Raw genomic sequence first — 17,079 nt, 5'->3', positions numbered from 1 at the left:
GGCTGGTGACACAGGACTAAATGTTCCCCTCAGCGCCCCCACCGTGACCACCCTGGCCCAGCCAAGCCCGGCCTCCTCAGATTGTCCTGGGTCCCAGGTCACACCAGGGAGACCATTCCCATGGCCTCAGTTCAGTGCTGCAACTGCCCTTTGAACGACTTTTCCAGAATGTTCACACCCAAGGGAGTGAGGTCCTCTGAGGAGCTGTCTAGAGAGGCCTTCAGAGATGGCATCTGGATGTCATGAGTGCCACCTCTCCAGTCAGCCTCCCGAGGTCAGACAACTCTTTCTGACCAAGCCCAGATGTGACTACATAACTGCCAACATGGTGCCCGCTCTAACAGTCACTCTCATCTAATCAAGGAGTCGGCAGGCACCTTTTCGCCATCCCTGAGCCATGTGCTCATTCTTGTTTGAAATCCCCTGCCCTGCTTTGATGCTGAGACCAGTTATGCACACAGAAAAGTCAGCTCCATCCCCTTACAGGCATGCCTTGGAGGAGGGGGAGATGGGAGCATAAGGGGGGTGGGGGGTGGGGGGACGTGGTTGAGAGCTAAGTCAGTACCGAAGCCCCACTTTTGTGACTAACTTCATAAGCTGTACCTCTTTCCCTGTAGGGTTCCTGAATGGATTAGGGTCCTGGGTTCCCCCAAATAAAAGACCACATAAATGCTCAGGATTGGAGGATAAACTGCGGAGGGCCCTCAGGCAGACTGGATCAGTCCTTGGCTACTCTAGGTGCTCATGTTGACCCCTAGAACAGCCTTCCTGGTCTGGAAGGAGGCAGAACCAAGGGAGAATATGGAAAGGAGCCATGCACCTGGGTCCCACTGAGTGCCTGGCGACATCAGGTGCCTGAGCAGGATGTACTCACCGGCAGATAGCTGACTGGCTGTAGGCCGGGCCTTCTGTAGCAGTCAGAGCCTGACCCACCTGAGTCTGTGTGAGGCCCAGGGACAGCCGTCGGATCTTAAAATTCTTGGCAAACTCCCGGATCTCTTCCAAGTTGATTCCGTCCTCATCTAGACTTGGGGTATGTGGCTCTAGGCCAGAGAAAGGGATTGGGGTGAGTGTGTAAGACAGATGATATCACTGCTTATCTAGCTTATTGGCCTTGACTGCTAAAGTAGCTACAGATGAGAACATTTGACACAAGGGCCATGTACCCTTATTACCCTCATCACCCCTTCAGGTTCTTCTAGCCCTAATGGCCGACCCACCCCCATTCTCCCTACTGCTAGCCCCAAGCACACCTTAGCTATCCACATTCCTCAGATACTGGGTGACAGACCAAAGGAGAGACAGCCAATGGGTTGAGTTCTCAAAGAAGCAGCTTCCACTATCATCATGCCTAGAATCCAGCTCAGCAGGAATGAAACTAAGAAAGCCAATCCCTGATGTTGGGCCTTTGCCTTCCCCCTTTGGATTCTAGAAAGTTTATTAAGGAGAGCGGCATTTAGAGGTGCTGGGGTAGGTGAGTAAATGCCTCCTCTCCTCTTCTCCACAACCCTCCCCAGGAGCCACTTACTGGATACCAACTGGCTGACAGTAGGGGTCTCAGAGCAGGTGATTGGAATGGGAGCAGAGGCAGATGGCTTGGCCGCTGGGGCTGGGCTGGTGATGACCACCGCAGGCTGGGGCACGGCCGGCGTGGGCTGGATGGGCTGTACCTATGAGAAGAGAGCCAGTGAGTTCCTATTGCTCACCTGCCTGTCTCGGGCGGGTTGCAGTCCCTGAAAGGACCAGAGGCAGGGCAAAATGGGCACGAAATCCTCACTCACCCACACACTCCTACCTATGTGCCATCACAAAGCAAGACTAGAAACTACTTATTAGAACCCACCCCACAATCGTGACCAAGTTGGAGGCTCACAGGCACCTGTGACACCGGCAGGTCAGAGGCTCAGAAATATTCAGTACCCTTGGTCAAAACCCCGACAAGTTTCCCCCCTTGAGATAACTGCTCTCAAATCTTTTCCCTCAGAGCAGAAACCAAAACGTGATTCTAGGGCCTCCCCACAATGTCCATTAATAGGGAACTGGCAAGTGATTCCTGGGACTCCCCTACAGAGAGATTTTGCGCAGCTTCTAAAAAGAGTACAGGGATGTCTGGGTGGCTCAGTTGGTTAATTGTCTGCCTTTGGTTCAGGTCCTGATCCCAGGGTCTTGGGATCGAGTCCCACATCGGGCTCCTTGCTCAGCAGGGAACCTGCTTCTCCGTCTGCCTGCTCCTCCCACTGTTCATGCTCTCTCTCTCTCTCACAAATAAATAAATAAATCTTAAAAAGCAAAACAAAACAAAAAAAAAAGAGTACAGTAAATCTTTTAAATACTGGCATGCAAAGAGCTCTGGCTCACAGTGCTAAGTGGAAAAAAAAGTAAAGTGAAAACAGTTTTTAGAGAATAATTCCTATTAAAAATACGTATGAGTTTCCAGGGAAAAAAATCTGAGGCCTAAAAATCAAGTTGTCAACAGAAGTCATCTCTGGAGGTGGAACTTGAAAGGATTTTTACTTTTTCCATTACACTTAATATTGGAATTTTTATAAAACTCATGTATCATATTTATCATCAAGAAAAACTAATTAGTATTTTTTGCATGATTTTTTTGAGTAAACTCTACTTCCAACATGGGGCTAGAACTCATGACCTCAAAATCAAGAGTCACATACTCTACTGACTGAGCCAGCCAGGCGCCCCAGTATGATTTTTTCTTAAAAAAAAAAAAAAAAAAAGCAACTTCCTGAAAAGTGCAAATTTCTCTAGGATGAGGCCTATTCCTGGATTCCCTCTAGCTTTTAAGTCCATTCCCTCTTTATCCCCAGAATCTTATTAGCCTTTGGTCAGGGCTCCTCATTTCTTGTTAGAACTGTTTCGGCTGCCTCCTAACAGGTAACAAGGACTCAAGTCTCACCATGGTTCAGTTCCTAGCTCCACCTGGACAAGAGCTAATTTTTTTTTTTTTAAAGTAGGCTCCATGTCCAGTGTGGATCCCAACATGGGGCTTCAACTCACAACCCCGAGATCAAGACCTGAGCTGAAACCAAGAGTCAGATCCTTAATTGACTGGGCCACCCAGGCACGCCCCCCTCCCCCTGCCACCTGGATAATTTCTGTTTAATACGCATCTAGCTGCTTCCCTACTAAAAACCCTTCCTACATAATAACAGTGATGAAATAAAAGCACCATTTTCCCAGTGCTTCCTGTGTACCAGAGTGTTAACTGCCTCATGTGTAACGTGCCCGTTAACATTCATAACCTTCTGAATTGGCACTCTGAGAATCTCCATACTACAGAGGAGGCTAAGGGGTTATTCACAAAGTTTGGAAGCAGCACACCGCATTTGAGAGTCATGGCCTCAACATCGCCTGAGAACTTGCCAGAAATGCAAACTCTTGGGCTCCACTCCAGCCCTGCTGAATAAGAACTTCAGGGGTGGGGGAACATGTGTGCATGTGCTGGGAATCTGCATTCCAACAAGCCCTCCGGGTGGTTCTGACACCCACTCCCGTTTGAGAACCCCTGCTCTGTCTGGCACGTTATCATTCCTGCAATTATGTAAAGGTAGTCCCACTACTCATCCCTTTGGGTTAGGTCACCGTCCCTTCTCTAGGAAGCCTTGTTGAACTCCCCAGTCTGTCAGGCGCTCCCTTCTCCCAGCTCCCCACAGCACTTTATCAAGTCCCTATCATAATCCTAGTCCCGCTGGCTTGCAGCCATCTCCAGCGCTGGGCTATCTAAGTAAGGCTAGGAAGTCCATCTTTCTCATCTCTAGATCGTCAGCACCTGGAATACAGTAAGCACTCAAACACTGCTCCTGGAACGAACAAATAAAGGAATCATCAAAGCCACAGGGCAGAGTGAAGGGGTGAAGTGGGAGGAGGTGCAGAATCACTCTCTGGGCCTCTTCTGCTGGTCTGTTCATCCTGGAGCTAATCAAGGCCTAATCAAGGCTCCGTCTACTCTGACCACCTCCTTGGCCTTCTCAGCACGCCGCCACTGGCCTCTGAGGGCACAAAGATGCGTCTTGGGTGTGTGTGGGGAGAGCTAGGGGGTGCTCCTTCCCTGGACAGACTATGGGCAGACTCGCTTGTGCCTTCTACCCTGGGATTTCCCCTCACTTTGGAGAGCTGCCCTGTTTCCCAGGGACCTCAGAAGACTACCTTGTCCTGCCCCACAGTCTCAAGGGAGGCAGCCCACGCCAGACAACCTTGCCTGCCGCCCACCCCCCCAACCCCTGCCCTCACCCCAACCCAGCCCTTGTACCTCACTCTTAGCGGGGGACTCAGGCGTGCTTGCCTTCCGGACAGCCACAGGCGGAGGCAGGGGGCTGCTGGCCAGGGTTGCAATCACCTGGCCCTGGGCATTCAACAACAGCTGGGGGGTCACAGCCTGGACCTGCAGGCTCGGGGCTGGAGCTGGGGCTGCCACACTAGCCGAGTTCACTACCCACGGCAAGGCTCCAATAACCTGGGAGAAGACAACGCAGGGACCCCGGGGGGGTGAGGCCAGTGCCCAGTCCCGCCCCCAACCCAAAACCCCACACTGGCAGGCAAAGGGACTTAAACAAATCATTTCACCCTTCTGGACCTCAGTTTCCTCATCAGTAAAGAGGGTTCATCCTCTAGGATCTGTCACCTTTATTCCACCTCCAGAGCTATGGTGGGGCAGGAAGAGGTCCACCCATGAATCACAGCCCTGGTTGCAAATCCCTGCCCCACCACATTTTCTCGGGTGGCTTCATTTCTCTGTACCTCAGCCTTCTCCCCTGTGAAAGGGGAATGAGAATCTACACCTGGTAGGCCTGTATTCAAAGTGAGGTGACGTCATGTATGAGAAGGCACCTGACACAAAGAGGGGCCACAAAGTGGGGGATCCACAAAAGAAAGCCCCCCGACTAGAGGGAGTCCCTAGAGAGCAGGGGAGTGGCTACACCCCTGCCTGAGCTCAGCATCAGTAGGTGGCTGCCACATGAGGGACAGGACACCTTGCTCAAGTTTCTCTAACCCTTAGCATGTGTCATCTTCCCCCCTGCCCCAACCCCGGCTTCTCCTCAGCCCCCAACCCTCAGCCCTGCCTTTGACCACTTGCCTGTCCCTGAGCGTTGGTGAGGATCTGACTGCTGATCCCCGGCATGCTGGGGATGGCGTTGGCAATGACCGGAGTGGTAGTGAGGGAGCCTAGGATCTGGGTCTGTCCCCCGAGAGAAGCAGCACTGATCTGTGGGGGGAGAAAGAGCCTTGCTCAGAGGCCAAGGAGCAAGAAAGAGCCCAAGGCAGAGAGGAGAAGGCTGAGGGCTGGGGGGTCGAGGCGATACAGGTGCTGGGCAGATGTGAATGTGGGCTGTAGGCCCAGGTCCACCAGCTGAAGAGCATCCAGGGCCCGGGGCTGTAGGGGGCTGGTGGGGAGGGGTGGGGCTGCTACCAGGGAAGGGTAACTCTGGCTAATCTCTCAGGCTGGGCCTGGGAGGACAGAAAGTCCAGACGGGAGGGACCGATGTGATTCTGGTCACATCTAACAGCTCCCCTGCCAAGCCAGGAGCCACACTGGACAGACACTGGTGGGGCCGGAAGCCTCCAGCTCCACATTAGTCAGAGCTCATAAGCGTGCTACCCTAAACACCATCCCACCCTCCAAGGCCGATCCAGTGGTTCAGGTTCTGGAGAATTGGCCCAGCCCTCTTGGCGGAGGCTGTCTGCTCTTGTCTGGGACGGACAGGCTGGCAGATGCAAGGAGAAGGCCTCCGAGGGAGCCATCTCTGCCGATGTGTTGGAAAAGAGCCGTATTCAGGGGGCTGGTCCTCCACCTCCTTCCTCCCCTGTGGGAAGGGCCAGTTCCACCCTTGGCCCGAGATTCGGTCCATCCCTGGTCAGCCCTGGGTGAGGGCAGCGGCTTACAATTCCTGGGCTTAGCGCGAAGCCTGCAGGCTGGACGGTGATCTGTGGGGGGTTGTCCACCGGCTTGGGTGTGGGAGCCGTCGTGGTGGCAGCAGGGGGCTGCGGGAGAATGGCAGGTGTGGTCTGCAGCAGCGGTGGGGTCTGGAACAGCGTCTGGGGCGGGGCTGCTGGCCGGGGCTGGGTGGGCGACGAGGCCTGTGCTGGTGCTTGCGGTGGGACAGCTTGGACAGGTGTCGGGAGCGCGGCGTTCAGCACGGCAGCTGCTACGGAGCAAGGCAGAGACAGGGGTGCTCAAACGCCCAGCCGCAGCCCCAGAGCAGCTCCAATCCCAGGGGATCTGGCGCAAGGATGATAGGGGGTTGGGACAGCGGGGCAGAGGGGACAGGCAGCTGCGATTCCCTTGATCCTTGCACAGGACAACATCTCTCATCCCCCCTCCCTTGGGCCTGGAGGTGTTGGAGGTTCAAAACCAGAAGATGAATCTTCTTGCGGTCCTTCTCCCGAGGCTGGTCATGGGGTGAATTCTGGCATGGGGGGAGAGGGGCAGTCTCAGTTGGCTGAAGTAAGAGAGGCCTGCTGGGCCAGCACGGTGTCACGGCCTCGAGTCCCGAGGTGGTGCTGCAGCTCTGTGGCTGGGTGCCTGGGACACCGGATCCAGACTCCAGGGCTGGGGCCCCGGTGGGCCGCGGGTTCTGAGTCCAACATGGCCAGCACGTGTGCAGGGAGAGTAGTATAGGGTGGTGGGGGGGCCTGGTGCAGTCCTGGGGAGAGTGGCCGTTACCTTGCAGACCGGCTAAAGGTGGCTTGAAAATTCCCCCCGTGGGAGAAGCAGCTGTCAGTCCTGGGAGGGCGGCCACGGTTGCTGTAGGAATTGTCCACACGGCCAGCCCCTGCTGACCAGCCACTTGACCTGCAATACTGATGGGGATAAGAAGAGGTTGAGTAACTGCCCCTGCTGGAACCATAACTCCTGTCAGAACTGTGGCTAAGTTTTCCTGAGTCAAGACCTGCAAAAGCAAACAAGATTTCAAAAAGAAAAGAAAAAATAAAAAATCAACATTGACAGCGCAAACGCTGGGTCTCTAGGACCCGGTTGAGCACAAACAACGCATTCTGAGGGCATGGGGGGTGGGGGGGGGAAGCCACATGAGGGTGGGGAAGAGACAAGCCCTAGCCAGAGGCCCAACCCTGAGGGGCTGCCTGGACCTGACCAGCCTGCCTTCAGAGAAGCTGCCCACCCCCCCTTGGAGACAGGGCCTGGCCCTGCTCACAGCATAACGAAAGGGGCCCAGGCATGGCCTGTCGCCTCCTAGGCCTTTCCTGGGCCCTTAGCCACAGGACCTGGGCTTTGTGGCCAGGAAGCAGGGGGTGGTGGAACCAAGTGGTCAAGGGCCTACTGAGGCCTCTGGGAAGCTCTGATGGAAGATACCCCTGCCCGGTGCCCAGCGGATCTGTGCCTGAAGCAGAAGGCCACACGGAGCTCAGCACGGCTCGGGGATCCAGGAGGTAGCTTTTCACAGTGCTGGGGCTGCCCCCTGGCTCTAAAAGAGGACTCTGAATGACCTATTAACTCTTCCAGGCATCCACTGGAGGGGCTAACAAGGGCACCCGCTCATTTAGTCATGAGATTAAACAGAGATACCTGGGGTACCAAAGAGTCAATGTTATCCCTACCTACAGTCCTTGCTGGGCTGAGGGATAAGACTTGGCAAACACACATCTGATCTTCCCAGAAGGCCTGATCTGGGGTAGGGGACAGGTCAGGGGTACCTCGAAGGGGAAGCCCTCCTCTAAGCCACAGCCCCTTCCCTGTTCTGCCCGTGAAATTCCCAGATCCCGTGGCCACCCCACGTTGGCTGTCCCATGCTTCGCTCCTGCCCAGGGCCCGCTGCTCAGCTCCCTGGGTGGCCCTTACCTGGGGGGCAGCTTGTACAGCGAGGGGCGCCAGCGTCTGGGATGCCTGAGGCTGGCTCGGGGCTTGGCTGAAGGTGGCAACGGCAGGGGCAGGGCTCGGAGGGATCCCCGGGAGAGACTTCACTTCACGTGGCATGGAGAGAAAGGACAAGGAGTGAGCCTGGTACATGCACAGGGGTCACCGGCGTAGAGTGTCTGGTTGCACCCTGAGGTGGCAACTCTCAGCCTCACACTGTACTTCTGCATAACCCCAGGTCAATCGCTGGCCTTCCCTGGCCCGGGAGGAACCACTTCCCCCAGTGCTGCCAGTCTCGAGAACAGGAGGCCGGAGCGCCCTGTACCCGACCTGCAAGGTAGGTCACCCTCTTCCCACCTCTAGTCGAAGTAAACGCAGGCCTGTGCACAGCTGGCTCTCAGTTTCTATTTCCCGGTTCCTTAGGACAAGGTGACCTATCACATCATCAGTAGAAGGGCCTGCAGTGAACGCTGGCGGGGAGGGAGGGACCTAGAACAGATGGGAGCAACTCTCCTTGGCCCATCCGGCAATGGAATCACCACCGTTCACAACACCTGTGGACTACTTTTTGGAAGCAGCTGCTGGCCTGGGGGAAGGCTACCAGGATTCCTGTAAGGGCAAGTCCTTGAAGTGACAGGCCCCGAAAACTGGACTCCGGAAGCCAGAGGCGCTCCAGGCTGGGCAATGTTTCTCTGCCGGGGCCTGAGGTCTGACGTCCAGAAGAGAAGCTTCACTGAGCTTGAACTGGAGCTTTTCGCCCACATTAAAGCCCCCTCCTGCTCCCTTGACATAGGTATTGGGGACCCCCACCAGGAAACCTCTTCAAAGCCACAGAACAATGAGGAGGGGGCTTATTATTTAATACGTGGTGAGACTACAGATGGGGTGATGGAGCTTAGACCAGATTGGTGGCTTCTTAATACCGGATGGGCATAGACTTCTAGACCCTAATCAAGGCCTCTCAGATCAGAATGCCTGGGAGTGGAGGCAGTGAACTCTCTCTTCTTTCTTTTAAGCTCACTTGTGACATAGCATGGAATAGATAAACTTCCAACCCAGCATTCCCAGACCCTCTGTTAATCAGGAAAGGCAGCAACCTAACTCGGGACTGTGATGTCCACAGTATACAATGACAAAAAATCCAATTGTTTAAGGAAATAAGGAGACACACAGGCAACAACGAAAGCCTTCTAAAATTCAAACAGAAAATTAAATGGCAGGTTTATCTCACCCACGGAAGGGAAATACAGTTCTACCCACTGGAAAAAAATCAGAGAGCACAGGGATATTCTGAAACTATGAAAATTTAAAAAAGATGTTGCTTGACAAAATTTTATAAAATTAAAAAAAGGAAAGTGGGAAAATGGGAATGTGATTAACATGATGGTGAAAAGCTTACTATCTAAAGAAAGGAGATATTCATTTTATTAGGATTTATTTCCCAGGTAGGACCCAGGGTCCATTTAGGGCTGACTGCCTTTAGCTTAGGTCCTTTCCTGTGAGACTGCTTTTCAGAAAGACTGAACCAATTCACAGTACTGTCAATAATGTCCCCATTTCTCCACCATGCCCCCAATTTAGGTCTTATCACTATTTACTTTTTTGGCTTAACAGGTATGTGGTACCTTCTCGCCAATTACTTGAATTCTCATTGAGAGATTTTGTATTTTCCCACGGGATGACTTCCTCCTACACATACATTTGACTTCTCTTCAAAAGGAATCCCAGTGGACTATACCTCAAAGAAAAAAAATTTTCAGGGTGCCTGGGTGGCTCAGTGGGTTAAGCCTCTGCCTTTGGCTCAGGTCATGATCCCAGGGTCCTGGGATCAAGCCCTACATCAGGCTCTCTGCTCAGCGGGAAGCCTGCTTTCCCCCTCTCTCTGCCTGCCTCTCTGCCTACTTGTGATCTCTCTCTGTCAAATAAATAAATAAAATCTAAAAAAAAAAAAAAAATCTCAAAGGACCAGAACAAAGGCATTCAATGTAGCACTGGTTATGACAATGAAAACCCAAACAGTTTGCATATAGCAAAGCCCAGAATCAGGTGTGTGAATCTATGCCAGTAAAGGAAATGGGGGTGCCTGGGTGGCTCAGTTGGTTAAGCGACTGCCTTCAGCTCAGGTCATGATCCCGGAGTCCCAGGATGGAGTCCCGCATCGGGCTTCCTGCTCAGTTGGGGAGTCTTCTCCCTCTGACTCTCTCCCCTCTTATACTCTCTCTCTCTCAAATAAATAAAAAAAAAAGTTTACTTAAAAAAAAAAAAGGGAATAGGCCTATGAATAATATGGTGGTAAGTGTCCTATTATAGTCTACCCTTGGTGGTCACAACCGTAAAAATACATACCTGTGACAAGGACAGGATAGTAATTTAGAGTGATATAAATCACGCGATCTTTTTCATCCTGAAAAAGTTTCCCATTACTTAGTTTTGTTTGAAGAGGAAACTCTTCTTACTATTGCGTATCTAGAAAGACTAGCAAGGCCACAGTTTAAGTTGGCAGCTTCTTAGGTGGTACTGTCAAAATGCCTTCCTTTCCTTCTGGATGATAACTAAAATTTCCCTTACAAAGAACAGGACTTTCATGAAAGGCCTAAATATACAAACCTCTGGAAGAAAACACGCGCTACCATAAACACTCATGCTAGGGTATAAATAGTTGATTTAGGATCCATTTCTGAGAGCAGGTTTGAACAAGGAACAGAATCAAGGCACCAGAAGAAAGGAGATATGGAAGACAGATTAAAGGGTAAAAACGGATGGGGAGCCTGGATGGCACCATCGGTTAAGTGTCCGACCCTTGATTTCAGCTCAGGTCACCATCTCAGGGTCCTGATATTGAGCCCCACATCAGGCTCTGGGTTGAGCATAACCCTGCTTGAGATTCTCTCTCTCCCTCTGCCCCTCCCCCACACTCCTCTTAAAAAAAAAAAAAAAAGAAAGAAGAGTAAAAAGGGAAATCAGGACACTGTGGATAAACCTGGGATAAACCTCCCGAATTTTCTGAAAAAGGGTTCCACCCCCACCATGGGAAGGAATCAGAAGAGGGGGGCCAGGTGTAACATCCTTGTCTTGGCTGCCTACTCTCCAGGGCACTGCCCCCATGGGACTAGGAAATGCCCACCCTGGCCTCAACATGGAGTAGAGCATTTCCAGGCTAGGGGAGAATGGTCATGTCTCTTGCCATTCCTTTATTCAAAAAGAGAAAAAATCCTAGGTTACTAGGGTCCCAAATGAATGTGGGTAGAGCAAGGGATGTGAGGCCTTGCAGGTTTCTTATTCAGGAGTTGCTCGAAATCCCTAAAGCCTGTCCTCATTTGTTCTCTTCTTGGCTCCTCCTCTTGGTCCACTCCTATCAGCCCAGAGATCTAGGGAAGGGGAGATAAGCAGCAGCTCAGGGAGATGTATCTTGGAGTTCTGGGGTCGGGGATGATGAGGGAAGTCCCAGGTCCCAGGTTTCCAGCCAAAGATGTCTCTTCCATAAGTTATCAGTGAGGAAAATCCAGGAAAGGATGCCCCATGGCCAGAGAGCCACACCTGGCACCATCCCAGTCTCTAGAACAGCCCTCCCTAGTCATGTCACAGCTACCCTGCAGGGTATTAGGGGAGACTGTGCAGGGGGGATCATCTCTCTCCATTCCCGGTACCTCTCCATTCCCGGTACAAGAGAATCACACTCTTGCCCTAAAGTTGTTTTTCAGAGGGCAGCTCAGGGGCGCCTGAGTGGCTCAGTCGGTTAAGTGTCTGCCTTTGGCTCCCAGGGTCCTGGAATCAAGTTTTGCACTGGGCTCCCTGCTCAGTGGGAGGCCTGCTTCTCCCTCTCCCACTCCCCCTGCTTGTGTTCCCTCTCTCGCTTTCTCTCTGTCAAATAAATAAATAAAATCTTAAAAAAAAAAAAAAAAAAAAAAGAAAGAAAGAAAAGAAGTAAGATCCCAGGTTTGACTCACAGCAGCCCAGCAGGAAGTAAGGAGCTAGGATTCTGTAACGTCCCACAGAACCCAACCCCTTAGTCCTGGGTAAGTAACATGCCCTCCTACCCGCAGCTGCTGGAACCTCCTGACAGGGCCTCCTGGAAGGGCTGTTAGGATCCTGAAGGTCTAGTACTTTCTGCATTGGGCTGGCTGAGACCTAGAGCCCTCCCTCTCTGAGGTGAATTCAATCCCCTCAACTGAGCCTTGCCTCTCTCTGCCCACCTCACCCTGGCCCATCCCTGTTCAGGTGTGGAAGTGATTGAAACCAGATCTAGAGCTCCAGGGACAAGGAGGGCACCACAGCCCTAGCAGCTAAGCAGATGGATAGGGGTGGCCAGAGGCTGTCCAGAGGACAGGAAGACAAGACCCAAAGGCTGCCTAGGCCCAGGATTCATGCTGGCTCTCCAAGGAGCCAGAGGAAGGGACTCAGGTAGAGCAGTGCCCGATGGGAGCGATGGCCTCGTACCCGTTGCCTCTGCAGAAGAGTCTGGGTTGTCTGGCCCGGCTTCACCAGCAGGTTCACTGGCTTCACCAGGGCCTCTGTTCTGGGAGCCCTCAGCAGCCACGCCCTCCAGCCCTTTGCCCTCCTCCTCGGCCGAGATCTGGGCATCCACTCCAACTTCCAGCACGCGGATGGTCTCGTGGCCTGACATCACGATGACCTGCAAACACAGCACAGGGACTTCACTGGCGCGAAGCGGGTGGAGCGGCTGGTCTAGTTCCCGGGGAGGAGAGCTCTGGGTTCGGTTAGGGGAGAGCGGAGAAGGTAGGCTCTCCAAGACTCGACCTCCCGCCTGAGGGCTGCGTGACTCTGGGCCAATTCCACAGCCTGGAGCAGGCTGCAGCTCCCTGATTCCAGGAGAGGAGCTTCTGAAAGGACCTGGGAGCCTGGTGACAGGGGAAGGACTTGACATGGGCTGAAAAAAGCCCCATAGAACCAAAACACTTGGGGATATTTCTATGTGCCTCCCTTTAGGGACTCAGTTCAGGGAGTGGTAAGTGGCCTAACCCACAGCCTTGCAAGGGTGTCCTCTCAGCTGCTAGGATATTGGAGTGCACTGAGGAAGGCCCCTGACACAGCATCCACAGCTAAGCTGGGCCAAGAAGCAAATCCCTCTTCACTTCTGTTGAAACCATATAGAAGTTCCCTCAAAGATATAGGGGGTGGAAAATGAACGCTCCACATTGTCGAGAAACGTTTTAAGCTCATGATTCCTTTATTTCCCAAACCCCAGGGAGGAAAGGCCAAGATTTCCCTGTGCACTAACTTCCTGAAATGCGGGTCAGGAATCCTGGAGGTGGCAGCTTTGCAGGTCCAGTCATGCCATCTGTGGGCGTGCTCCCACCTCGAAGGGAGCTTCCACACCCAGGGGTGCAGGCAGCACCCAGGGCCTCCTCAGAACCTCTGGTCATCTCCTGCTCAAACAGCCAGCACTCCTTGGCTCTTTACCTCCAGCACTGACTGGCTTTCAATCGGGCCATTCAAGAGTCAGGGACACTGTGTACTCAAAAGTTCTGTTGGGCCTGCCTTGCACTTGGCCTGTACCCGAAGGCATTCCTACCACACAGTCCTGAAGCCTGAAAACTGAATCCAGCCAGAGACTGCTGGAAAAAGTGACAATGTAACCCATCAAGGAAGGATGAGGGAAATCCACTTCCAAAAGCAGTTCCCTCTCCGATGCAAACTCGACCTGTGAGGGACTTCAGTCTGATTATATTTTAAGAGATGTTAGTCTTTTTGTTTCTTTTTAAAAAATGATATAATAGGGCGCCTGGGTGGCTCAGTGGATTAAGCTGCTGCCTTCGGCTCAGGTCATGATCTCAGGGTCCTGGGATCGAGTCCTGCATCTGGCTCTCTGCTCAGCAGGGAGCCTGCTTCCCTCTCTCTCTCTCTGCCTGCCTCTCTGTCTACTGTGATCTCTCTCTGTCAAATAAATAAATAAAATCTTAAAAAATAATAATAAATAATAAAAAATGATATAATATGTTCACTACAAAAAATTATAAGAAAAAATAGAGTAAATGACATGATGCCCAAATCTTTCTTTATGTAAATACACACATATTTGTATATATATATTTTTAATTTTATTTATTTTTTAAAGTAAACTCTATTTTTTTTTTTTTAAGATTTTATTTATTTATTTGACAGACAGAGATCACAAGTAGGCTGAGAGGCAGGCAGAGAGAGAGGAGGAAGCAGGCTCCCCGCTGAGCAGAGACCCCCCCCCCCACCATGCAGGGCTTGATCCCAGGACCCCAGGATCATGACCTGAGCCAAAGACAGAAGCTTTAACCCACTGAGCCACCCAGGTGCCCCATAAAGTAAACTCTAAAGAGTAAAGTGAACTCACGACCCCAAAGTCAAGAGTCACATGCTCTACCAACCAAGCCAGCGAGGTGCCCCATACATATTTGTATATTTTAATTTCACTTTTTTGAAACAGCTTAGGGGCACCTGGGTGGCTCACTCAGGTGTCTGTCTTCGGCTCAGGTTATGATCCCAGGGTCCTTGGATAAAGTCCCACACCTGGGCTCCCTGCTCAGTGGGGAGCCTGCTTCTCCCTCTGCCCCTACTCCCCAGCTCACGCCCCCTCTCCCTTTTTCTCTCTCTGCCTGAAAAAAATAAATAAAATCTTAAAAAAAAAAAAAATATATATATATATATAGTCACAGCTTAAAGGCCCCAACTCAGTCCCTGAGAAATCCTAGCTGGTAACTACATCTGGATGGGTTAAGTAACCAAGAATTTGGTAAGAAACAGGTACTGACGGGTTCTCTGGAGTCTTCCCCCTGGACACACGCTGGGGTCCATGACCCTCACTCCCCCCGCCTCTTCCTGCCCCAGCATATACCTGCTCATTGACAGTCAGAGATGACTCTGGCCCAGCTCCAGGATCCATGGTCACTTGTCAGGGTCGGGTGGGGGCCGGCCCACACCTAGCACATCTGTGGGATGACATGGGACAGGAAAAGCAAAGGCTGATGTGATGTAGTCATACAATTTCTGTATCACCTTAAAAAGTCAGGAGTAGAATGGTAAGAAGAGAGCGAACCTAAGTTCTCTCAGGTGTCTATAGAAGTAAACAGGATTCTAAGGACTTTAAAACTAAAGCGTCTCGCTTCCTACAGCATCCCAGGAGGATCTACACTCAGGAGGAGCCAGGGTGACCAGAAGAAAGAGAAGGGCAGGTATTTGTCTTTGGGAGTCCCCCAGTCTGCAGGGAGAGGGCAGACCCAGCAGAACCCAAGCTAATCAGAGGGCTTCTCAGGGAAGTTTGAGCAGACTTTGAGCAAGTTTGAGCAGACTTCCTGGGAGAGATGGTGAAGACAGGGATATATTAAAACAGTAGTCCCCAACCTGAATATGCACGATCATCATCTAGAGCACTTACTAAAAATACAGACACCAGATTCCCCTGAAGCAAGCATCCCCAGAGAGTCTGATTCAGCAGGTGGATCCCACAAAATCAGCTCGCAAGTGATTCTGTGGCAGTGGCCTAAGGACACTACTGGCCTTTAACACCAGAGGCAGGACAACCTCCCAGATCTCGGAGCAGTGGCCAAAGGCAGGGAGAGGGAGTGGAAGGAACCCCTGTGAAGACCAGATTGGCTGGCTGGAGCCACAAACTGGTAGGGTCATTAAAAAATAAAGGTATAAAGGGGACAAACAGGTTTAAATACTTACATAGAAAAGTAGGCAATTAACACTGACGTTGAGAGCCTCTATTGCTAAGTGTTTATGTAACACTTATTCCTGCTCATTATTCATGCCAGCTGGGGGAAGAGGGTATTATGACCCAGGTGCAGATGAGGAAAGTAAATTCAGAGACATGTTCTAGATTCTAGATCTTTTCCTCCCTCTTTCAACCGTGGGTGGGTTGATCGGTCTTCCTTTTTTATGATTTTATTGATTGAGGTAAAATTTACCACTGTAACCATTTTAAAGTGTCAAACTAAGTAGAATATAATAGATTTACAATATTGTGCACCCATCACCACAATTTAGTTCCAGGATATTTTCATCATCCCCCAAAGGAAACCCCATTAGCTGTTACTTCCTTTCTCTGCCACCTCCAGCCTCTGGCAACCACGAATCTGCTTTTTTTCTTTATGGATTTGTCTAGTCTCCATATTTCATAAGTGGAATCATACAATAAATGGCCTTTATGTCTGCCTTCTTTCACTTAGCAAAATTTCCCCAAGGTTTATCCATGTTGTAGCATGTACCAAGACTTTAATCCTTTTTATAGCTATGGAATAGCCGATAATATTGGGGGCGGGGTGTGCTCCTGGCACTGTCTGCACGGGCTCAGGGAGAGGCAAATAGAGATTTCATTTCCAAGATGGAAAGTTTATCAAGCTCAGAGGTGACTTTACCGAGTTCTCCCCTGGCCCAGGCCCTGACCCAGCACCTCCCGGCACAAGCAGTTCAAGACAAAAACCTATTAAGTGCAACACTTCATGAGTAAGGAAAACAAGATCTTCATTTAATCCCTATTACAGCATGGTAAAATGTCTTAAAGTAGAGAATGAAGTAAACCTATCAGACCTTTTCAAAGAAACCAGTATCTTCACCAGAAAAAAACTACTTGTAATTTTAAGAACATTTTTAGGGTGCCTGGGTGGCTCAGTTGGTTGGGCAACTGCCTCCGGCTCAGGTCATGATCCTGGAGTCCTGGGATTGAGTCCCATATCCGGCTCCCTGCTTGGCGGGGAGTCTGTTTCTCCCTCTGACCTGTCCCCTCTCATGCTCGCTCTCTCTCCCTCTCAACCTCAAAAAAATAAAACACATAGATCGCAAAGGTGAAGAAAGGACGTATTCCATAAAACACGTTTCAGGATATGGATGCATGTGGATCTGTGCACTCGATCCTGGGTCACACGGTGATCTCCAAAACGGTTTTGAGTGAGGCTGTCCCAAACACGGATTAAATGAAGAACAAGCAAAATTGGATGAAGCAGGTTCAGGGAAAGGAAGACCTTTTTCGGGGACAGAAACTAGCATAATGTACGGACCAAAGAAGGCCTTGTGTCAGTTACGGGGTCGCTCCAAAAGGAGTGTAGAAGCTGTAATCAGCTGTTGCTTTATGATGGGCAGCCGGCTGAAACTGGCAGCAAGACTCAGCCTTGCTAAGCTGCTAGCCCACTATGGGTTCGATGACCAATTGCTATACTCCAGCAGAAATGAAGGAAAAAACGGTGTTTAATTTATAATTTTCCCCTAGGATTTTTTTGAAAATGATAATGTAATTAAAAGATATTTATACACTTTTTGAA

General features: G+C 51.1%; 1 protein-coding gene across 4 annotated transcripts in view; it reads right to left on the bottom strand.

The window, feature by feature from the left end:
* The window catches only part of POU6F1 (POU class 6 homeobox 1), a 29,475-nt gene that overhangs the window by 2,422 nt on the left and 9,974 nt on the right, over positions 1 to 17,079 (bottom strand). For 2 of the 4 annotated variants that reach the window (XM_045073033.1, XM_045073032.1), the window contains 9 exons: positions 14,655 to 14,748; positions 12,266 to 12,461; positions 7,814 to 7,935; positions 6,680 to 6,905; positions 5,899 to 6,161; positions 5,093 to 5,221; positions 4,268 to 4,471; positions 1,529 to 1,670; positions 875 to 1,043 (listed from right to left, as the gene is read on the bottom strand). In XM_045073033.1, coding sequence (XP_044928968.1) covers positions 875 to 1,043; positions 1,529 to 1,670; positions 4,268 to 4,471; positions 5,093 to 5,221; positions 5,899 to 6,161; positions 6,680 to 6,905; positions 7,814 to 7,935; positions 12,266 to 12,461; positions 14,655 to 14,702 — 1,499 coding nt within the window. In that variant the 5' untranslated portion in view covers positions 14,703 to 14,748. Of the gene's footprint in view, positions 1 to 874; positions 1,044 to 1,528; positions 1,671 to 4,267; positions 4,472 to 5,092; positions 5,222 to 5,898; positions 6,162 to 6,679; positions 6,906 to 7,813; positions 7,936 to 12,265; positions 12,462 to 14,654; positions 16,450 to 17,079 lie in introns of those variants that run through there. The other 2 variants (XM_045073035.1, XM_045073034.1) reach the window with 2 other exon arrangements.

The sequence above is a fragment of the Mustela putorius genome, unplaced genomic scaffold, assembly GCF_011764305.1.
Source record: "Mustela putorius furo isolate JIRA1106 unplaced genomic scaffold, ASM1176430v1.1 tig00537227_pilon_pilon_pilon, whole genome shotgun sequence".
In the NCBI taxonomy this organism is placed as follows: domain Eukaryota; kingdom Metazoa; phylum Chordata; class Mammalia; order Carnivora; family Mustelidae; genus Mustela; species Mustela putorius.
This window is presented reverse-complemented; position numbering and strand designations above follow the sequence as displayed.